This window comes from Kryptolebias marmoratus, linkage group LG18 (assembly GCF_001649575.2).
Source record: "Kryptolebias marmoratus isolate JLee-2015 linkage group LG18, ASM164957v2, whole genome shotgun sequence".
In the NCBI taxonomy this organism is placed as follows: domain Eukaryota; kingdom Metazoa; phylum Chordata; class Actinopteri; order Cyprinodontiformes; family Rivulidae; genus Kryptolebias; species Kryptolebias marmoratus.
In genome coordinates, this window is record NC_051447.1 from 7305441 (window position 1) to 7325598 (window position 20158).

The following is a 20158-nucleotide window of genomic DNA, read 5'->3' on the forward strand; positions in this document are numbered from 1 at the left end:
CTAACAATTATGAATGTTTATGCCCCAAATGAGGATAATCCAGGTTTTTTTTAAAGAGCTAGCACAGATTTTAGCAGGTCATTCAAAAGGAATACTTGTTCTTGGTGGAGACTTTAATTGCGTCTTGAACCATTATATGGACAAATTTCCATTAGAACAAAAATATCAATCTGCAAAAACAAAGGCACTGAAGAACCTGCTAGAGGAGATGGGGCTTGTGGAAGTATGGCGTGCAAAACATCCAAAAGTCAGAGATTACACTCATTTCTCTAAGGCTCACAAGAGTCATTCCAGAATTGACTTCTTTTGCGTCCCCAAACAAGAGGCCTACAGAGTAGTGCAATGTCATATTGAACCTCAAACCATTTCAGATCATGGACCTGTGACAATGTCTTTAAATGTGGACCTAGAGAAACCATTAAAGTTATGGAGATTGAATGTGTCACTTTTAAATAATCCAGAGACAATCCAATATATAAAAGACGAATTAAATCTCTTTTTAGATATTAATGATGGGGACAAGGTCTCCCCTTCTATTTTATGGGACACAGCCAAAGCATACTTGAGGGGCAAGATTATTTCATTTTCTTCAAAGATCAAAAAAGATCGCGAGAAAGAACAAGAGAATTTACAAGAACAAATCAGGAAACTCGAAACTGAACATAAAAGAGCAAACAAGGACGATGTATTACAAGAACTAAAAAAATGCAGGCAAAATTTAGAAGACTTACTAACTTACAAAGCAGAGGGCGCTTTACGCTTCGCCAACCAAAAATACTATGAACAGGGAAACAAAGCAAGTAGACTCTTGGCTTTTCAACTAAGGAAATCGCAGGCAAGTCGAGCCGTTCAAAAAATTGCATGTCCATTATCCAAAAAACTAGTATCCCATCCCAAAGAAATAGCAAATGAATTCTCAAAATTCTACAAACAATTATATCACTCGGTGACCATTCCTAACAAAGCAGATAAAATCAAACAATTTTTGCAACAAATTAATCTTAACAAACTTGACGAGGATGAAGCTAAAACGTTGGTGGAGACAATTACCGAAGAAGAAATAAAATCTGTCATAGGAAAGCTTAAAAATAACAAATCACCTGGAGCAGACGGGTTCCCTGGAGAATTTTATAAATGTTTTCAAGCTGAGCTTACTCCAATATTATGCAGAGTATTTAATTATGCTTTAGGATCCAAAGATCCACCTAAAACATGGGCGGAAGCAATTATCTCTGTCATACACAAAGAAGGTAAAGATCCCACACAATGTGCCTCTTATAGACCAATAAGTTTGCTATGTAACGACGTCAAGATTTTAAGTGCCATCTTGGCCAAAAGACTACAAAAGATCATTAATAAACTTATTAATCCGGACCAGACGGGCTTTATACCCAACAGACTCGGAATAAATAATATCAGACGTACCCTAAATATAATTTCAATTGGCCAACAAAGCCCACACCCATCAATGCTTCTCGGCCTGGATGCCGAGAAAGCATTTGATCGGGTCGATTGGATCTTCCTGAAACAGGTCTTATTGAAAATGGGTTTCGATGAAAATTTTATTTGTTGGTTTGATGTACTGTATTCCAGCCCAACCTCTAGAGTACGCGTTAATGGTTATATGTCAGAAAGTTTTCCCTTGAAAAGGGGAACACGCCAGGGATGCTGCCTTTCACCAATCTTGTTTGCCATCAGTATAGAACCTTTAGCAGAGTTGATCAGGACAGACTCATCAATATTAGGTATACCAGATAAAATTAGAACCCACAAACTGTCACTATATGCTGATGATGTCATACTGTATATTAGAGACCCAGTAATTTCTATTCCAAATATTTTAAAATGTTTGAAAGACTTCAGTGTAGTCTCAGGATATAAAGTAAATGAATCAAAATCAGAGGCCATGATGATAAGAGGAACCCGACCCCCAGAACTGTCCAAGTTAGTGAATTTTAACTGGTCTCCTAACGGGTTTCGGTATTTGGGGATTAATATTACCACTGGTGTTTCCAAATTATACGAAGCAAATTATGGAAAGTTATTGGATCGAATTCAAAAGGACTTAGAAAGATGGGATGTCTTGCCGCTATCCTTTTTTGGAAGGATTGAAACAGTTAAGATGAATATTCTCCCTAGATTGTTGTATTTGTTTATGTCCCTTCCTATCTGGATTCCAACAACAAGATTAAAAAAAATGCAAAAAATGATCTCTACCTTTATTTGGCAGAAAAGAAAGGCCAGAATAAAATTTACTCAGCTGACCAGCAGTAAGCCTTATGGAGGTCTCAACTTACCAAATCTAAAATTATATTACTGGGCAGCACAATTGCATGCAACTGTAGATTGGCTAACACAGAATAAGGAAACAACATGGTTGACACTGGAACAGAGTGCATGCCCTAAATTTTCATTACAGGCCCTTGCATTTTGCTCAACTGAAATCTGGAACAAGAACAAAATTAAAAATACGTGGATGAAAAGCACACAAAAGATTTTAAGCAGGATTAGAAAAAATATGAAAGCTCCTCAATATATATCTAGGGCTGTAAAAATCTTGGATATAATAGGCTTTTTACCAGGGCAGCAGGATCCAGGATTTAAAATCTGGCAAAGTAAGAACTTAATTTTTATTGATGATTTGTTTGAAGGGGAGGTTCTGAAATCATTTAGTCAGATTAAGGAGAAGTATGGGTTGACTACATCTGATTTTTACAGATATTTGCAGCTGAGAAGTTACCTGATGTCCCATACTGAATGGTCTCTTCTTAAACTACGACCTACTGATTTAGAAATGTTCTTCATAAAGGTCACCAAAGAAAAAAAATCTGACAAAACGGTGTCAAATCTATACAAATGTTTACAGTCATGTATGTCAGAGGGGTCTCCTGGGATAAAGGAAAGGTGGGAACTAGAGATGAATGTTGTGATTGAGGATCAGGAGTGGGAGCAAATATGTGAAAATGGACATAAACTGACCAGCAGTCCAGCATGGAAAGAATTTTACTGGAAAGTAATTGTTAGATATTTCAAAACACCATATCTTATTTCAAAATTTGATAAAGCTAAATCAAATCTGTGCTGGAGATCATGTGGACTGGTTGGAGATCACACTCACATCTTTTGGGATTGTCCAAAGATTAAAACATTTTGGGAAGGAATTAGAGAGGAAATCTCCAATATCTTACACATTTATATCGAATGGAACCCCCTTGTCTTTGTTCTAGGAGTGCCCCCAAGTACTTTATTTAGCAAGGAAAACAGATACTTGTTTGGAATCCTTGTACTCGTAGCTAAAAAAATGATAACAATAGGTTGGTATAAAGCCTTGCCCCCCACTGTTAGCCAATGGAAAGAGAGACTAGTGAGTGTTTACACAATGGAGAAAACAACAGCAAAACTAAAGCTGACCGTTGATTCATTTAAGAAAAAGTGGAACCCGTTGATAACATATATGCAATTAACATAGGAGCAGGTAAAATAAGTGTAAACACACAGGTATACTCGGTATAGGTATATTTAACATATGTATCTGTTGAGTTACAGGCAAAAGCTACGTGAGCAAGATCTTCCCTTTACTCCATATGTTATGACCGTAATTCCTTTGTAACCTGTGTTTTATATTCCACTGAGCGTGGAGAAGAGACTCCCTGGACCTTCAACTTGCCGAATTGTTCAGATGTTTGTTTGGTTGTATTGGAATTTGATGTCTGTGAATCAGTGTGCTAACTATTGATTGTGAATGCAGAATTAATAAAATAAAGTCTTTGTTCAAAAAAAAAACAAAACTTAATTTCTTTAAATTTTGGAAGCGGAATAGCTCATTTCTGATACAGGACAATGTAGAAACATTGCATAAAAAGCAGAAATACAAACAGTAAGTCAGATAATAAAAAAGATTACATGTAGCCTACTTGTTTTGCATAAAAAAATAAAAGTAATTGTGAAAAAATATTCATACAAACTGTCCATGAAAATGTTCAGGAGTTTATGGAATCTGGTACCCCATCAGTCATCTGTTGACACTGTCTTAAAGAGAAACAAGCAGCATCTCTGAGTGTTTAATATCTGGAGATGTCTGATGCATACAACATATCGTATCCTAACAGGAGACTCGATCTTTACTCAGTGTGGTTTGCCTTTTTTTTCTCTCACAACAATTTTACCTGAAATAGAAATTTCAATAGAATTTCCTATTATCCTGAAATAGAAATCCTATTTCAGGTACCTTGATGTTGGACTGCACTTTCTCCATAATTGTTTTTCTGAGACGTGCTACTTGAGTTAGTAGATTTATAGAGAACACCTGGATTTCCACAGTTCAGTCTGTCATCAGATTGTGCTTGAAGTAATTGGCAGACTTCTGCACCGACATCATGGTAAAAAAAAAGGAAATCTTCGTGTGTACCGTTAACTCTAAAAAGGAATACAATGTATGACGGTGTGTTTATGAGTCAATCCAGGACAAAGTTAAATTTGGCTTCTTTTTGTACAGAGAAGACTGTGAGTGTAACTTTTTACTGTAACACTTGACAAAAGTTTCGTAAAGTAACCTTTTGCACACGAGGTCCTATCAGCTACTAAAGAAGTGCTGCACAAAAATGGCTGCAACTCAAATCAGTTTTGCAGACATTGAGCTACAGTTTGATGTGGTAGTAGCTGAGTCATCCCCAACACTTGGCATTCCTTGCATTTCTTCAAGAAATGCTAGGCCTTTAATTGTTTCTGTTTTCTGCCCCAACGTTTCTGATATGGAGTCGGAAAAGGAGTGTAAACAGCTAGTGTACATTAAAGAAGCACGAGTCCGAGCTTATAATAGGCTGGATTTATCCTTTTAATATTACCGTGAGCAAAAACGAAGAGATGCGCAAGAATATTTATATAGATATGTACAAATAACACTGTACATGAGCACAAAGGAAGGCATAATAATAAGTTTCTGAGTTCAGCAGTGAAAAGGATGAGAGTATGAGATGAGTCACATCATGCTGTGTCAAAAACATCGGATGATTTCAAACCTATGAAAACTGGACTGAATCTGAACTGTGCTCTAATTATGCTGCTGCTTTCATCCACTCTCTATCACTCACAGACACACACACACAGAGTCAGGCAAATACATTCAGGTTTGCTGTGAAACCCATTTGCTCTGATTTCAACGCGGGCACACCTGGACTGTCTAAGAGTTAACCACCTGTAGTGGCTTGTATGGCTTGTTCAGTGTCACTCTGGGTGTTTTGCACGTTACACTCCAGGCCGTGTGAGAGTGTGTGTGTCCACAGACGTGCTACATCAATCCACTTCTGGGGGTCGCGTCAAAGTGTGTTTAATCCTCCTTTCTTTGTGTGTCCATGGTTTCTCAGGCCATCTTAGGCTAAAGTGCTGCAGAGGAGGATTTTTAATTTTTTTGTGTTGGAATGAATGTTCACGGTGCATTCACGCTCTCAGTATTGGACATAGAGATGAAATCCTATTTGAGCTGCATACTCCGACGTAAGGACGCAAGGTGAAAGTTCGCTCAAATGTAAGACAGAGATGTCTTAGTAAAATACATCCTGTGTGCCTTTTTAGCTTGTGTCGTTCCAACACTGGCTTCATTAGAGAACAGCAGAAACAAGGAGGGGTCCGATTAGCTCAGCTCAGTCCTCCAAACCCTGCTCCCACCGTTGGGCGGTTTAAAAATCCACACCTCGAGGACAGGAGACAAAAATGGCTGGCTTTGTTTGCTCCAAAAAAAGGAGTCTCATCTGTCATGTCACCCGTTCCTTCGACGTTCCGTCCGTTCATCTACCAGTTGCAGTCTTTTCTGAGCAGCGCGAGGACTTTTCGTCCCAAACTGGCTTTCCAGGGCTTGACGAAGCTCTTCATGTTGACCAGAAGGCGACCCTGCTTACGGTCCGAGTGGCCTGCCACCAAGTACTCCCCGCCTGTGAAATGAAAACAACGTCTTAAACTCAGCTGACAAACATTACAAACTCTTCAACAAATAATTGTACAAAGATTTAACAATTATTACACAGAAATTTCAATCTTTGGAGCACCATAATGTTAGTTTTCATTGATTTAAAGGACTGTTCTGTAGTTTACATGTCTTTATGTTGTCAAGATAGTTTTTGAAACCTTTGAACCTTGGAATTAAACAACTAAAAATAGAATGTGTGCAAAAGTAGTGGTTGTGTCACAAATCTCTTTGCCTCCATTAAAAAAAACAACAAAAAAACATTCATTGTCAAAGTAAATAATCAGCCTAGTTCCATATGAGCTCTAACATTTTAGCATTATTGAAAAAAACATTACTTTAGACTGTGTATTAAAATATGTTTCTTTTTGTTTTTGAGGTTTTATTTGTTCAAATATTGCTTTCTTTAAAGCTGAACTGTGTAACCTTGAAGGAACGGCATCTAGTGTGAAGGTTTTAAATGCAAAGAATTAAAAAAAAAAAAAAAAACCTCCCTCTCTGCTGTGCTTCTGCTCTGCATCCAAATGTCATGTCAACAAGAAGCTTAATAACCAGGTTAGGTGTAAAAATGTAAATATGGTGCTAAATAATACCAATAAGACACTCCTTATTGCTCTTACTGACCCTTTTTTTCTTTGAAGGCTTTTTTGTGGCTCCAGGTTTTAGACATCCTTGTGTGTGGGTGTGTGTGTGTGTGTGTGTGTGTGTCTGACCTGGGTTAAGGATGGGGCAGGTGCAGCCCCGTGCCGTCCAGGACTCGGGGTAAAGGGTGACTCGACTGCGCTGTATCTTCAGTTTGGTGTTCTGACTGAGCACCTTTTGAACTTTGACCTCCACCTCAGCGTGGGAGCCTTTATCGTGGGCCGACAGCACCTTCACCTTTATCACTAAGGGTCAGAAAGAAAAACGAGAGGCTGAAATGCAAATACAAAAGCCATTCCAGCCACATGTTAAGCCACTCAAACATTGTTAAATCATGACTAGAAGCACTCGGAGAGCGCAAACATCCACCAATTAAACAAATACTGTGATCCTGATCATAATCTAGATCACCACCAACATTTAACCCATTGTTTGTTGCGACAACCTCAACATTTCCTGATAATTTAATCCAAATCTGTTCATTAGTTTTTACCTGATCTTTGCTAACAGACAGACAAAAAAAACAACGGACACAACTGAAAACAACTTCCTTGGCCGAGGTCATAAGTCAAAGTACCGGTACTATTTTTCTACAAGAGGGTTGACTGACTTTTTAAATTCTTTTGAAATAAAATGTAACTTAACTTAATTAGGACCTACAGAAGAAAAACTACATAAAGGAATTTTTCTTTCAGCTGTTCCCTTTTCAGGGGTCTCCACAGCGAGTCATCCTCCTCCATTTAACTCTGTTTTCTGTGTCCTCTGTCCTCACTGCATCTCCCTCCATGTCCTCTCTAACTGCATCCATATATCTCTTTTTTGTCTTTTTCTTGGCAGCTGTGTCTCTAACATCCTTCTACCAATATACCCCCTGTCCCTCCTCTGCACATGTCCAAACCATCTCAGTCTGGCCTCTCTAACTTTATCTCCCAGTCCTTCAACCTGTGCTGTACCTCTGATGACCTCATTCCTAATCCTGTCCATCCTCGTCCCTCCCAAGGAGAACCTCAACATCTTCAGCTCTGCCACTTCCAGTTCTGTCTCCTGTCTTTTTGTCTCCAAACCATACAACACAGCTGCTCTCACCACTGTCTTGTAAACCTTTGCTGATACTCTTTTGTCACAAATCACTCCTAAAACATTTCTCATAGCCATTGCTTCAAAAATGAAAACAAATTGGGCAGATTTCTGTCATTTGGTTTGAAGAAACCAGGCTGTGTAATGTCACAGAAGGTGGTGATACACATGGCTGTAATAAATCTCACAGTGGCTGATTATTAGAAACCAAATTTAGAGGGAGAAGACACAAGAAAAAAGAGGTATTTAAGGATTATCTTTTATCTGCTTTATTTTTATAGCTTAGCTTTTACTCTAGAAGCAATAAAGGCCTCCTGTGATCAGTATGTGTAAACATTTGGAGACCATTTTAAGCAACGTCAATTAATTTTTTAAAAGACTTGTGAGAGCCTGGTTTTAAATACCCAGACTTCAATTCTCAGAGGATGACAAAACAGACGACTCTCAGGATGTGGTGGGGGTTTGATGCTTGGGTTCTTACCGTACGCATAATTCATGGTGCAGAAGAGTTTCCTGTTGGTCAGGGTTTGCTCTTTGCACTCGCACTTCTCTGCAGGGAACAGAAACAAGCAACGACGTGGAACAAATTCAAATCACTTGTGCACGTGCGTGTTCGTGTGAGGTCTCGGATTGCATATTTGGCGTCCTAAGAATGCAAGCACAGTATATGCGTCCGGCGAGGAATGCGCTTGTGGAAACGCTGCAGTCACAGGGCGAGAGAAGGAGCACTTTTCACACTCTCAGGCCCTACGGAGACTTTTATTACTTAATGGGCTGTGGTGGAGGATGGACAACGCACAGTAAAACAAACACCATGTATCTCACCTGAGTAATGAACAGCAGAAAAAAGCTCTTCTGCTCTGAAGATCCTGACCGCTTCGCTGGAGTTTCTGTCCAGGTGGTACAGTTCCAGATCAGAGCTGTAAGAGCACAACATCGCTCATGTTAAACTCAGTTTGCTCACAAGATTGTAAAAAACCCTGAGCAGTAGCACTTTTGATGCCTGAAGTTTTTCTACTGCTCTTGAGTATAATATTTCAGAATAAACCTTTTGAAGGGGGGAAAAAACAAAGCGGGTACAAAATTAACTAAAATCAAAACAACCCCATAGTGTCAAGGACTTGAGACATAGGAAAAAGAAAATCTAAATCCAGTGAGTGAAGTTATTTTAAATAAATAAGTTTCTGTCAACTAGTCTAATGTTTAAGGAGCCTCCTTTTTGCTTTATTTTAAATGTTGACACAATCTTTTACATTTTACTTTGTTTTACGAGTGTTACTTACTTCTAAATGTTGTATTTACCTGTTTATTTCTATCCGTTTACCATGTCAAGTTCTTTACAATCTTAGTTTTGAAAAAGTACTATTAAAATATTAAAATAAAATTCCTCCCTTTATATACAGGAAAAGATGAGAATAAATGTAACGTTTTAATGATCCATTATCATTTTAATTACATACTTTGGGTCCAATTTTACCACAACCAAAATGGGCTGTATTGAAAACTAAGTAATAAAACTTATTCATCTAATAAAACTTCAAAAAAAACTTATTCTTTAAATTTTAGAAAGGATTTTAGCAACTTTACCTATTCCAATCTTTCAACTTTTACTCATAATTACTACAAAACTTAACGCAAGCCTTTTTATTCTTGCAAATCTAGTGCTTTTGTCAACAAAATAAGTTTACTCCAGCTGAATTACGATGTAGATTGACATTAGTTATTCCAACAACTCTGCTGTCACTTACACTTTAAATGTTGTTCAGCGAAATGTCGCTTCACTCACCCAAACATGCAGTCCCCAGTAAACGGATCACAGTCTCCGGCGCAGTCACACGGACGACAGCCGTACTCGTGAAAGCCCCAGTATCCCACCATGCACCTGTCGCAGTGAGCTCCGCCCACTCCAGGTTTGCAGATGCAGTTTCCGTTGGTGGGGTCGCACGGAGCGCCGTCAGCCAAATGAAAAGGCACGGAGCCCGAGGGGTCACAGCTGCACGCTGTGAAATAATAATAATAATAAAAAAAAGGTCATTTATTTGATTGGAAGACTAATTAGGACAGCAAAAATCAGTTCATGTAATCCAGTACCTGAGAAACATGGTTGCCATTATAAAATATTGTTTAAAAGTTGCAAAGAAATACAGAAAATAGCTACAAATCCAGAGTAATAAGCACCAAATCTAATGTTTTTTTAGGTGAAAAATTATAATTTGTTACCAGTTTTATCATTTATCAGTAGCTCAAATGTCTGTCTGGCATTGTTGCAGACAAAGGCTTCTATATCCTTCTTATCAAGCAAATGTTTGAAGTATTTTTTAATTTATTTTATGGCATAACATCAATTACCACAGCTAAATTTGTCTAGCAAACAAGCCGAATGCTCACTTCAGCCTGAAAACAGCCTTTATGAAGATCTGTCGCAACACGAGGATGAAAACTCAAACCAGTCCTCACAAAGACAGACGTACAAGTCCACACATCACCCCCTCCTTGTTATTCCCCCCCCCCCTTCTCTCCCTCGTGCCACATCATTTTGTGCCGATAAGGTGTTCTTTAAACAACTTCCAAAAACAATATTTTCACATCAACACTGTAGCATCCACCCAGGTTTTCACAGGCAGTTTGAGAACAACGTCTGCTGGGCCTCGGATCCTTGTAGGAGGAGATGTCAGGCCTCCTGCGTAAATCTGTCTGTATCTGGAGGGCAAACGGGGGAGGGCGGGAGGAGAATTGAAGAAGAAGCAGTTTCTCTTCGGTTTAATGATGCTTAAAACGGCATTTTACTGTAAACTAAAGAGCCTCCTCTGCTTCTTTTATATCAATAAAACTTCACTGTCCGAGGCTCAAATCTAAAGAGGTTTTTCTCAAAATAAACTTCGACATGATGTTAAATTTATAAAGCTGTAGCCTGTAAGAAAAAAAAAAAGGATCACACGCTTTCTATTGGCACAGATGAATATTCAAGCTTCAGAAATCCTAGTGTGCGCTCTAATTACAGCTACCGTTTAAAAAAAATAACACCATGGGTGGGATAGACAAATGAGGTAAGAGGGAGTTGGGTAAGTATGTGTATTACAAACAGAAATCCCCAGCTTTGCTTGATTTATTGATTTTTTTTCAGACGAGCTAATTGGGACATCAACACATCCACAATCGTTCAGACTCATTATTTACTTCCATCCCTCATCCTAAACGACAGGCGCAATAAAACCAGCAGCAGGAGGAGCAGAAGAAGAATTAAACCTTCAGTAAATCATTCAAATACAAACCCAACGGAGGCCAAGTTGCTGCTTTGAGGAGAAAAAAAAAGGTTTCCTTCTGAAGTAAAAGTTTTCAAAAGCAATAAAATAATCGCTGTGATAAAGTAATTTGTTCACACAAGTCTGGCTTATTTGAAAGTTTTAAACAGCAAGCCTCAAAAAGTTAGTAGCGTTTGGTTTTACTTTTAGTTTGTCATTTCTTGCAATTTCGGTCTTTGAAGGCGTTTACTTTGTGATCGTTCGCATAGAGAGAACTGGAAATGAAATGTCGCAGGTTATAGCTCGGACTTTTAAACTCCTGATTTGATATTTTCACAATCCATTCATTGGAGAAGCAGGTTGTCAGGCAAAGGTGCAAAACACTCTCTGGTTCATAGCCATTTATTCTGTTTCGCATCGTAAATCTTTGGAGCAAAATGATAGAAATTAGGTGAGCAAAATAAATGAATAAATAGACAAAAGAATGCATTTGATAAATGAACGGCCTAGCATTCCTTGAAGGCATGAATGTCACCCGAGTGTTACACTAAGATCACCAGAGTTATAACCGTTTTGGTCATAACTGCTTGAAAATAACACGCAGGATCTTCCCGTGATGACTCTCAGCTGCGACCACACCAAATTCTACATGATATGTCTAAGGACATTTAGCTGTGGCAGCCATCTTAAATTCAATTACCTTGTCGGTGTAGTAAATCCAAAAATTACTTTCTGAAAGTTTCATTAAAATTCACCCAGTGGTTGAGATTTTTTTTCCAAACAGACTAAAAACGTTATCATCTGCCTGTTTGGGTTGTTGAGATAGATTTTATTTCATATTAAGGCAGAAGCTAATCACATACTGTATTCCCTATTTTGTCATACATTTGATCAGGCTTTCGTCACTTGAACCTTCCTGAAAAACCCAAACCAGACGGTTATAATCAGATGAACCATCCGGGACCGTGGCGATAAGACAAATCTTATCATAAGACCGAGCTGTGCAGCATTCATAAAGTCATAAAGATACCACGTGTGTACCTAACGCGAACACAAGGCGACGTCTGTTCTGTGAGCGGCCTGTTAATAAGTGACAGAGATTACGGCGAAGCCTCGGTTCCCTGTGAAACCAGAACACGTGAGCTCGGGGATGTGTTTGCCTATGAAAGCATATGAAATGGCCCCTGCTCGACTTTTGTGGGGAAATACGTGTCTACTTGGAAAAGCTGTCGCCTACACGTTCTTATACAGCAAAATCCTTCTGAGCAGAGACACAAACATGCAGCGCAGGCGATAATCTCTACCCACACCTAAGCACACACTGTAACCTTACCTCCTGTTAATCTGTTTGGGTGTGCATACGTGAAGCTTCATAAAACGTTTTTTTTTTTTTTTTCTTTTCTCAGGGCCCCTAAGACGCTGGTATGAAGAAAATGTTCCTTGCAACAGAGGGAAATTCCTCTTTTGTCAGCGAGAGGCTACAGTCCGATTTCACAACCTTGCACCTTTGTCTCAGGGGTACTCCAAGCATGCCACCGCCTCTTTTTTTCCCTCCATCAGTCAGCCGGCAGCGAGGCTCGCCCGCTCGCTGCGATAGCTGCCGCACAGGTGAGACCTCACAAACTGATCACCACGCCCCACATCGTGAAGAAGGTGGTGCATCTGTTTTTTTGTGACCTTGTCAGAGATGAACAGATATCAGAAGAAGAAAATACCAAGAGTAGGAGGGGAGGGATGGCGGGGGGGCTGCAAGTTCACACGCAGTTCATCACTTGTCATCTGTTGCTGAAACCCAAATTGTTCAAACTGATAATGAAAGACAGAGTCGTGAAAAAAGAAACGACATTAAAGCAGTGTTAGTTTGTACTGATGCATAAAAAAGGTTGATAACTTGCTACTCTACAGCACAATTTCCAATTTTTTTTATTGTTGCCTGACATTGTTTCTTAACATAAGATCATTTTAGCTGAGTCAGTTTCTCAACAGTACATCTGGTAGACGTCTACTGTAATATAATGGGTTTTTTTGCCGTCATAAAAGACCTGTTGCCATCAGTTTTAAATATTCTTATCTTTTAGATAATTATGACAAACATCTGTTCACGTTCTTCTTCTTTCCTTTTTCTGGGCACGTGTCCTGGGAAAGTTTTCTTGAACCCACAGTAACATAAACTGTAGGTTCACACACAGCAGGGTGGAGGATCATTGGATGTACAGATTCATCTGCATCGCTCTCACCCACAGCAGCGTGAAAGATTATCTGTACATAACCAGCGCAGACAGCCGAGAAGCCTCGGTAATTACCTTTCAGAGTGGCTGTTCAGACTTGTTACCATTTTGTTTCGGGTGATTTGACTGCGAGTGCTCGGCTCTAACACCTCGGTTCACATTTGATGCTAAACCGTGTACCCTAAAACGTCAATTACCTGCGCTGTATGCAGACACACGCAGCCATGCCAACAAAAACACCAGACCCGCTGATGTTTCCGTACTAATGAAAATACAATCAGAGCTCTGAACTAGATTAGAATTTTGGCATAAACACAATTCAGAACCATTTGAGCCTCATTTTTATAGACTTATCTCTTGATAAGCTTAATTTCTTAAAGTAAAAGAGCAATACAGGCACAAATACACCAACTAGAGACTTAACAGAGCTCAGTGTCAGAGCAAAGACAGAAGATTTTAACCTGTAGAAATCCACGGTGCGCTGACAGCTGTCACCGTGAACAGATCACGCTCAGACTGTTGTCCTCTGACTGACACATTACAGTGACCACAGCTGGTCCAAAAACAATCAGAGCAAACATTAAATCAAAGAGAGACTCACCCATACAACATCCTGCAATCCACTGATGTATAAAATCCCAACAACACTGACATTTATATTGAGAAAGATTTTGATAAACAGCTCATTAAAGCTTTAGCTTTAGCTTAGGAAAAGGTCGTAGTGTTGGCTCAGGATGGATTGGGTTCAGACTTCCAAATGTAAACTCAAACTTGAGTGAAAACGTTTTCAAAGCGTATCGAGGCAATTCAGACCTGTATTCAGGGCTATCCGATCTCAACCTGATAAAGGGAGAATTTAGCGACAAATCCGAAACGCCTCCAAGTCAAATGTTAAAGCAAGTAATCTTTAATTCTGAGAAATCTTTTTAGCGAAAACTGATTGTGTCATAAAGTTTTGTTTTTGTTTTTATGGGTTTTAGTTTCATTTTTTTGTCCCCAGGTTACAAAACTTTTAAACTTTTCTTACACCTCCAGCACATTTTATTATCTAAAACGCATATCTACCCGTTTCTTTGAAACAGGGACTAGTTTGTATATTGAAGTTATGTGTCTTTTGCGTTATTGTCTGGGGTCAATAAACAGGGAAAATGTCCGTTTGCTTCCTCATACTCCTGGTCTAGAAGTATCGATATGATTTCAGGTCAAAGTCACTGCAGTTCCTGGTGAGTTTGAAGTGCCTTTTTGTGCTCAAGATGGTAAGCAAATGAAACGTTGCATCGTATTTTTGTAGTTTCTCTATTTGGAGGCAGAGTCAAGTGTCTGTAACAAAGAGAAGACTTGAATACTATCTGTAAAACCCAGCAGACATCAACATTCCCAGCATCCCAACTCTGAGTGATATCATATCCTGTGTTTTTTAAAGGTCTGGTGCTGTTTGATTGTTTTGAAGATGCACAGTAAAGTGAACGTAAGCAAGGCCGCAGGAATGAGCTCGCCGGCTCAAATCTGAGGGCTAATCAGAAAGAGAATGTAGCCACCGCTCTGTTTGTGGATAACTATCACATGTTTACTTAGTCATCTCATCAGTGGCGGGCAGGACGTCGTTGGAATCACCTACACAAAGTCGCTGCTGAAGAGAGGACCCCGAGGAGCTCTCATCTCCTGACTAGAATCATCCCAAAGCAGCCCGAGCTCTGAGTCACGTCTGGAAAAAAAAAAACAAAAAACCGCCAAAACAAGCCGAGATGGACAAACAAGGAGTTTTATGTCGAGTACTGAGTCAAGACGGAGGAATGCCGCCATCTGATGATTAACTGCGATGTAAGCCGTGGATAGAGCGTGGCTCGAGTGCTGCCTCACACACACTCACACACACATGATCAGAGCCAGGTACCCATCGGGACTGAGCGTTTTGCAGCACGTCCCGGCTTGTGATCTCCATCTGCAGCATTCCTTGACAGAATGAGAGCGCTGTGCCAATGTGGTGTGTGAGAAGATAATGCTTTGATTCACATCAGCAACATTTAGTCAACTAGGGGATAATTAATCATGCTGACAACTCCTCAACAGTGTTTTACACAATTTGGGTTTGAGTTTCAAGGTGTCGTGTTCTCAAAATGGGTTCACTAATTACTTTGAATTGAACAATGACAAAAGAAGTTTCTGAACTTATCTTACACAAACAGACGATTATAAAGGGCATGTGTTATGTAATGCCAAATGAAAGATTTTTGCTTGTAACTTCCGAACATCAACTTGTCAATAAAAGCTTGAGTATTCTTGTGAAACTTCTTTAGAAATAAAGATACCATCTACTAGAGTTCAACTATATTCATGACACATCCTGTTTTTCTAATGGATCCTTTTGAACCTGGCGATTAATTTCCTTTAACCTGAATATAAAACGTTGTATGCTGTTGTTTTTGTGGCGAACATGGCAAATGAATTACTGAGCAGCATGGCCTTAGCTTAGAGAGGAGGCAGCTGCACTCCTGTAGCATTAATGAAGGTGCAGGTTGACAAAAGCTTCTGCAAAAATGAACAAATTCCTGCAAATTAGCTTATTTTTGCACAAGGTGTAGCTAAACATTGATGAGCGAGTAGTGTTTTGTTGTGTTATAACTAATGATTGAACACATGCAGCCAGTGTTTCTAAAAATTACGCATTTTAAAACATGTAGCAGCTTCTTAAATGTCATTGGTTTCTTCTTTATAGTCATCTAAAATGTGGTTCTGCCTTTTCTTCGTGGATTGTTTTCAGGTCAGTACATTATAGTGTGCATCAAAATGTTTCTCTTCCTAACCATCAGATTCAGTCCCAAGAATATCAATCAGTCAGGCTCTAATTCTCATCTTTGCTGCTTGAAAGTCTTGTTTTTTGTGCTGCGTTACATTTGCGTGCGCGCAAGTCTTACGTCTACAGGAGTCCTGAGCGGTTTGAGGTCGCTGGGGGTCTCTGTAGAAACCGGCTTTGCACTTCTGACACTGACGCCCTTCGGTGTTGTGCAGGCAGTCACACACGCCTCCGCTGCGCTGGCCAGACTCTCGCCACGCCGTCCAATCGAAGCGGCAGCTCTGAGCGTGTCCGTTACACTTGCACTCTGGTGTGTGAGGGAGGAGAACAACAGTCAGGGATAATATTTCTGGTGTTTTGATTGGTTAGATACGGTTAGATTTAGGTTTTCAGATATGTTTCTGTCAGCCTTTGAGGCTTGACAGTTTCATACTTTAATCAATAGTGCAGCTTCTTTCCCCAAAGCTCTCCTAAAATTTAAAATATTCAGTCTATTCTTTATATAATAATGAGTTTCAGAAATTAAAGGAAATATATGATGCTTAAAGAGTGATTTGGTTCTTAGTGGCTATTAGTTTATATAAATTTGGGGGGAATTTTTCCTTTAGTAGATATTTGTATTACCTTCAACTAATACCTAAAATGTTATTGATATTTGTTTCATTTGTCTTGGAACTAAACATTGGCAGAAACTATTAATAATGGCAGCAAACGTTATTAAATCCTCGGTGTCCTTGTGTTTGTTGGACTCACTCCGACATTCGTGCGGCGCTCCCGTCAGTCCGTCGGCGGGCTGCCAGGGACGGTCGTTGTAGAGAGGAGCGCAGCGCTCGCAGTGGTCACCTGCAGTGTTGTGTCTGCACACACACTTCCCATGAACCTGAAAAAGAGAGCAGAAGATCATCAGTCATGGGCAAAAATGATCGAGATCATGGGAAAGTTCCCCACATGAGAACGAGTCATTTGAAGTAGATTTTGACCTTTGACCTCTTTCTTTTCCTTCTTCTAGTCTTTTTTCCTTGTCGTCTAATTCTAAGGCTTGATTCTTACATTTACTTTGAGTTTTATCTGATTGCAGACAATGTTACCAAAAGGAAACAGATATTTTGTTTCATTTGATAGTACCCCCTCGTTCTTGCATTTTAGGCTTTTAACACAATCTCAAAAGTTGCTAAAGAGACAATTCAGGTCAATTAATAAGTTAAGTTTATTTCTGAAAGGTAAGAAAACTGAATCTGAGTCTTTGAGGAACAAAGCTGAGCCGAGAATCTCCACAATTTGTTGACAAATGTGTGAGAAAATCCTTGAACCATTTAAATCATGTTACTCAAAGAAAGACTAAAGAAAATCTGCATATTTTTTCTTCTACAGGGCATCATATCAATAACTCTTCAGCTTGCATTGTAACCACAGGGTTGGCTTTTTTATGTTTCCATATTGCTGTATTTAAAACTCTGAAAACCTGACTACAACTTAGTTTTACAGACATTGAGCTGAAGTTTGTTGTGGTAGTTGCTGAGACTCACAACACTTAAAACTGGCATGAAAGGCATTGGGTGATATGCATTCCTTCAAGAAATGCTAGGACTTTATTTTTCATTTTAAAAGAAAACAACCCCTTGTGCACAACCATAAAGATAGTGTTTATATTTACAGAAAGAATGGAGCGAATAATGATGTAAAGTCTTCATCTAAAAAAACATCATATCCCTACAGCCAGAACATTTGTTGAGTGTTGTGGGAAAGAAAGTCAACATTACAAAGTGGTAAAAGCTTTTTTTTTTTTACCTAAAATGCCTCAGGTTGATTCTGTCTGCAGTGACATAAAATTTTCTCTTCGCCCATCTCTTCCTCGGCATCTCTCACCTACCCTTGCCTGAAATTAGTGAATGGAGGGTGATTATTTGGCTTCACTGACGAAAACAAGAACGGGCCTCTGCTCTAAAAAGTGTGTGTGTGTGTGAGTGTTTATGAGCATGTGTGTATGAGAAGAGTACAAGTATGCAGCGCAGAGAGCACAATAACAATCTCCTTGTCATTCCTTTGAGCTGGAATGCCATGCATGCTGGATAATGATTGAAGGGGGGGGGGGGGGCAAGGCATTTGAGGAAGCTCTTTATTTGTTTGCATTATGCTGTGCAACTGTAAAATAGGACACACAATTATGATTAGTGTGCGAGTTGGACGCACACTAATCAACATGCACACAAGATCCAGTCTCACATTTGTTTCCCACGATGACCGACGTGTCACCGGCCCTTGTATTGTTCCGTCTGACTGAGGACGGCCTTAAACGCATCCACATGCTATAGGAACGGCGCTGTCAACAGCACGCCCTCTGCGTGAACTGAGCCTGGCCCAACGCGCGGCTGGTTTTTACACGCGGCGCGCACAGTTCCAGTCACGCTAATAGGGGGAGCGGTTGCACAAATGAGAGGTCCAGGCGACCAAGGGGCAGGAGACCTAATGACACGTTTCGCCAAAACGAAGAAGTGAATAATTAGTGAAAAGGCTGGACAGAAGGGAGGGGAAGAGGTGGTGGTGGTGGGGGGGGGGTGCAGATATGAAGGAGAAGAGACCAGACAGCTGGTATTTAAACCCATTTCACATGTTTACCATGTCGTGATAGCAGATAATTATTATATGTACACACTGAGAGCTGCATCCGCCCAGTTGTGTAACCTAAACAGGGCTGGTCTGACAACACTGATTGTCACATTTAGATTCTGGAAGGATTTTTATTTATTTATTCACTTTAATACTGCATTTAATTAACTTTAAGGTGACCATGGTGATGATCCTTTTATTTACTTTCACCCAACGCAAAATAGACTTTAAATTTTGCACATGTTAACCTTATACACCAAGGATTGATCACCTTTATGTACAAAAAGTGTAAAAATTATATAAAATATGAAACATGTCGATTCTACTGCTATAGATCCTTCAAAAAAACATTAGATTATAAGAAAATCTATCTTATGAGGGTTCAGGCTTTGTACTTCTGGCCAAAGCAAGTTTAGATCAATCTTTTTTTTTCAGCTTTATAGATCCATGATACTGAATGTGAAGTCATACAGCTCAGGAATGGAAAAAAGATTAAGAATTTGTTGCTGAGACATCGTTTTCTACCTTAGTTTTATCTTTTGTCTATTATCTCCCAATGCAGCAGCTTTCCACTGGGTTTTATCTACATATTTATTCCTCTCAAAGACGACCTACGACAAATAGGTGGGCTTTAGGTCAGAAAACAACAAACGTCTTTTTCTCACAGCCATAGCTGTCTCTTTTTCCTTCTTGTCTTTTTAGAGTCAGAAACTAATAAGAAGAGCATTAATAAAATTGCTTGCTTTCCATTAATTGTTTGACTAATATGCATTTCAGCTGCAGCAAGAAATCATACAATCCAAAACTATTAAATTAGCAGCACAGGTTACTGTCAAATTTGATCATATTTAGCTTGTGAAGTCTGATATGTACACTCCTTTTTTGATTTTTAAAGTAGCACAGTGTAAAATCGCACAACCTTTACTGTTGAGAACCCAGTTTCGCACTATTTTTTGACAACAACAAAAAGAGAAAACATTTTTTAAAAAAGATTTCCGAAACTGTACCTCAGCTAAGCCCAAAAGCCCTTTTGTTTGTCACAATATCAGCAGCAAAAGTTTTGTAACTTTGAGCTCTGGCGTCCCACCTAAAAAGGTACTTTGCATGCAAAATAACTCTGCAGAACAAAAGAGGAATAGCCCTGTGTGACGATGCGTTTATGAAGCTAGCCTTCGCAAAACCTAGCCACAGAAAAACGAGTCGGGTGTCGCATACGTGAACACAAAAAGCAACGAAAGGAAACACTGTGCTGAGTGACAACTATCGTTTGACAGAGCAGGAGATGTATATAAAAGGGGAACAGAACGGAAAGAAACTCAGCTTCTCTCAATTAGTGGACTAATTGCGGCTAATGCAGCAGTAGAGGTCCCTAAATGTCACAGAGTGTGTGTTGGCTTTGTGGCCAACCAGCAGACAGTGTAATCACCCTGAACCACAAAACCCCTGTGGAGGGACAACAAACAAACGAGCCCTTTCGTCTTAGTGTCTGAGCAGTAATGACCATCGGGGCGACTTTCTCTGCTGATTACTGCACAAGTGGACGCACTTAGGGCAGACAAAACATCGCATGCCTAAGAACATGCTCGTGCTAGACCAAAAACAAAGCGCA

General features: G+C 39.6%; 1 protein-coding gene across 1 annotated transcript in view; it reads right to left on the reverse strand.

Moving 5' to 3' along the window:
* Positions 1 to 4810: 4810 nt before the first annotated feature.
* Positions 4811 to 20158, reverse strand: part of ntn4 (netrin 4) — a 28516-nt gene continuing 13168 nt past the window's right edge. The window contains exons 4-10 of the mRNA XM_017411589.3: positions 16696 to 16822; positions 16064 to 16249; positions 9465 to 9678; positions 8504 to 8598; positions 8160 to 8228; positions 6673 to 6846; positions 4811 to 5927 (exon numbers count right to left, since the gene is read on the reverse strand). Coding sequence (XP_017267078.1) covers positions 5788 to 5927; positions 6673 to 6846; positions 8160 to 8228; positions 8504 to 8598; positions 9465 to 9678; positions 16064 to 16249; positions 16696 to 16822 — 1005 coding nt within the window. The 3' untranslated portion in view covers positions 4811 to 5787. The remainder of the gene's footprint in view (positions 5928 to 6672; positions 6847 to 8159; positions 8229 to 8503; positions 8599 to 9464; positions 9679 to 16063; positions 16250 to 16695; positions 16823 to 20158) is intronic.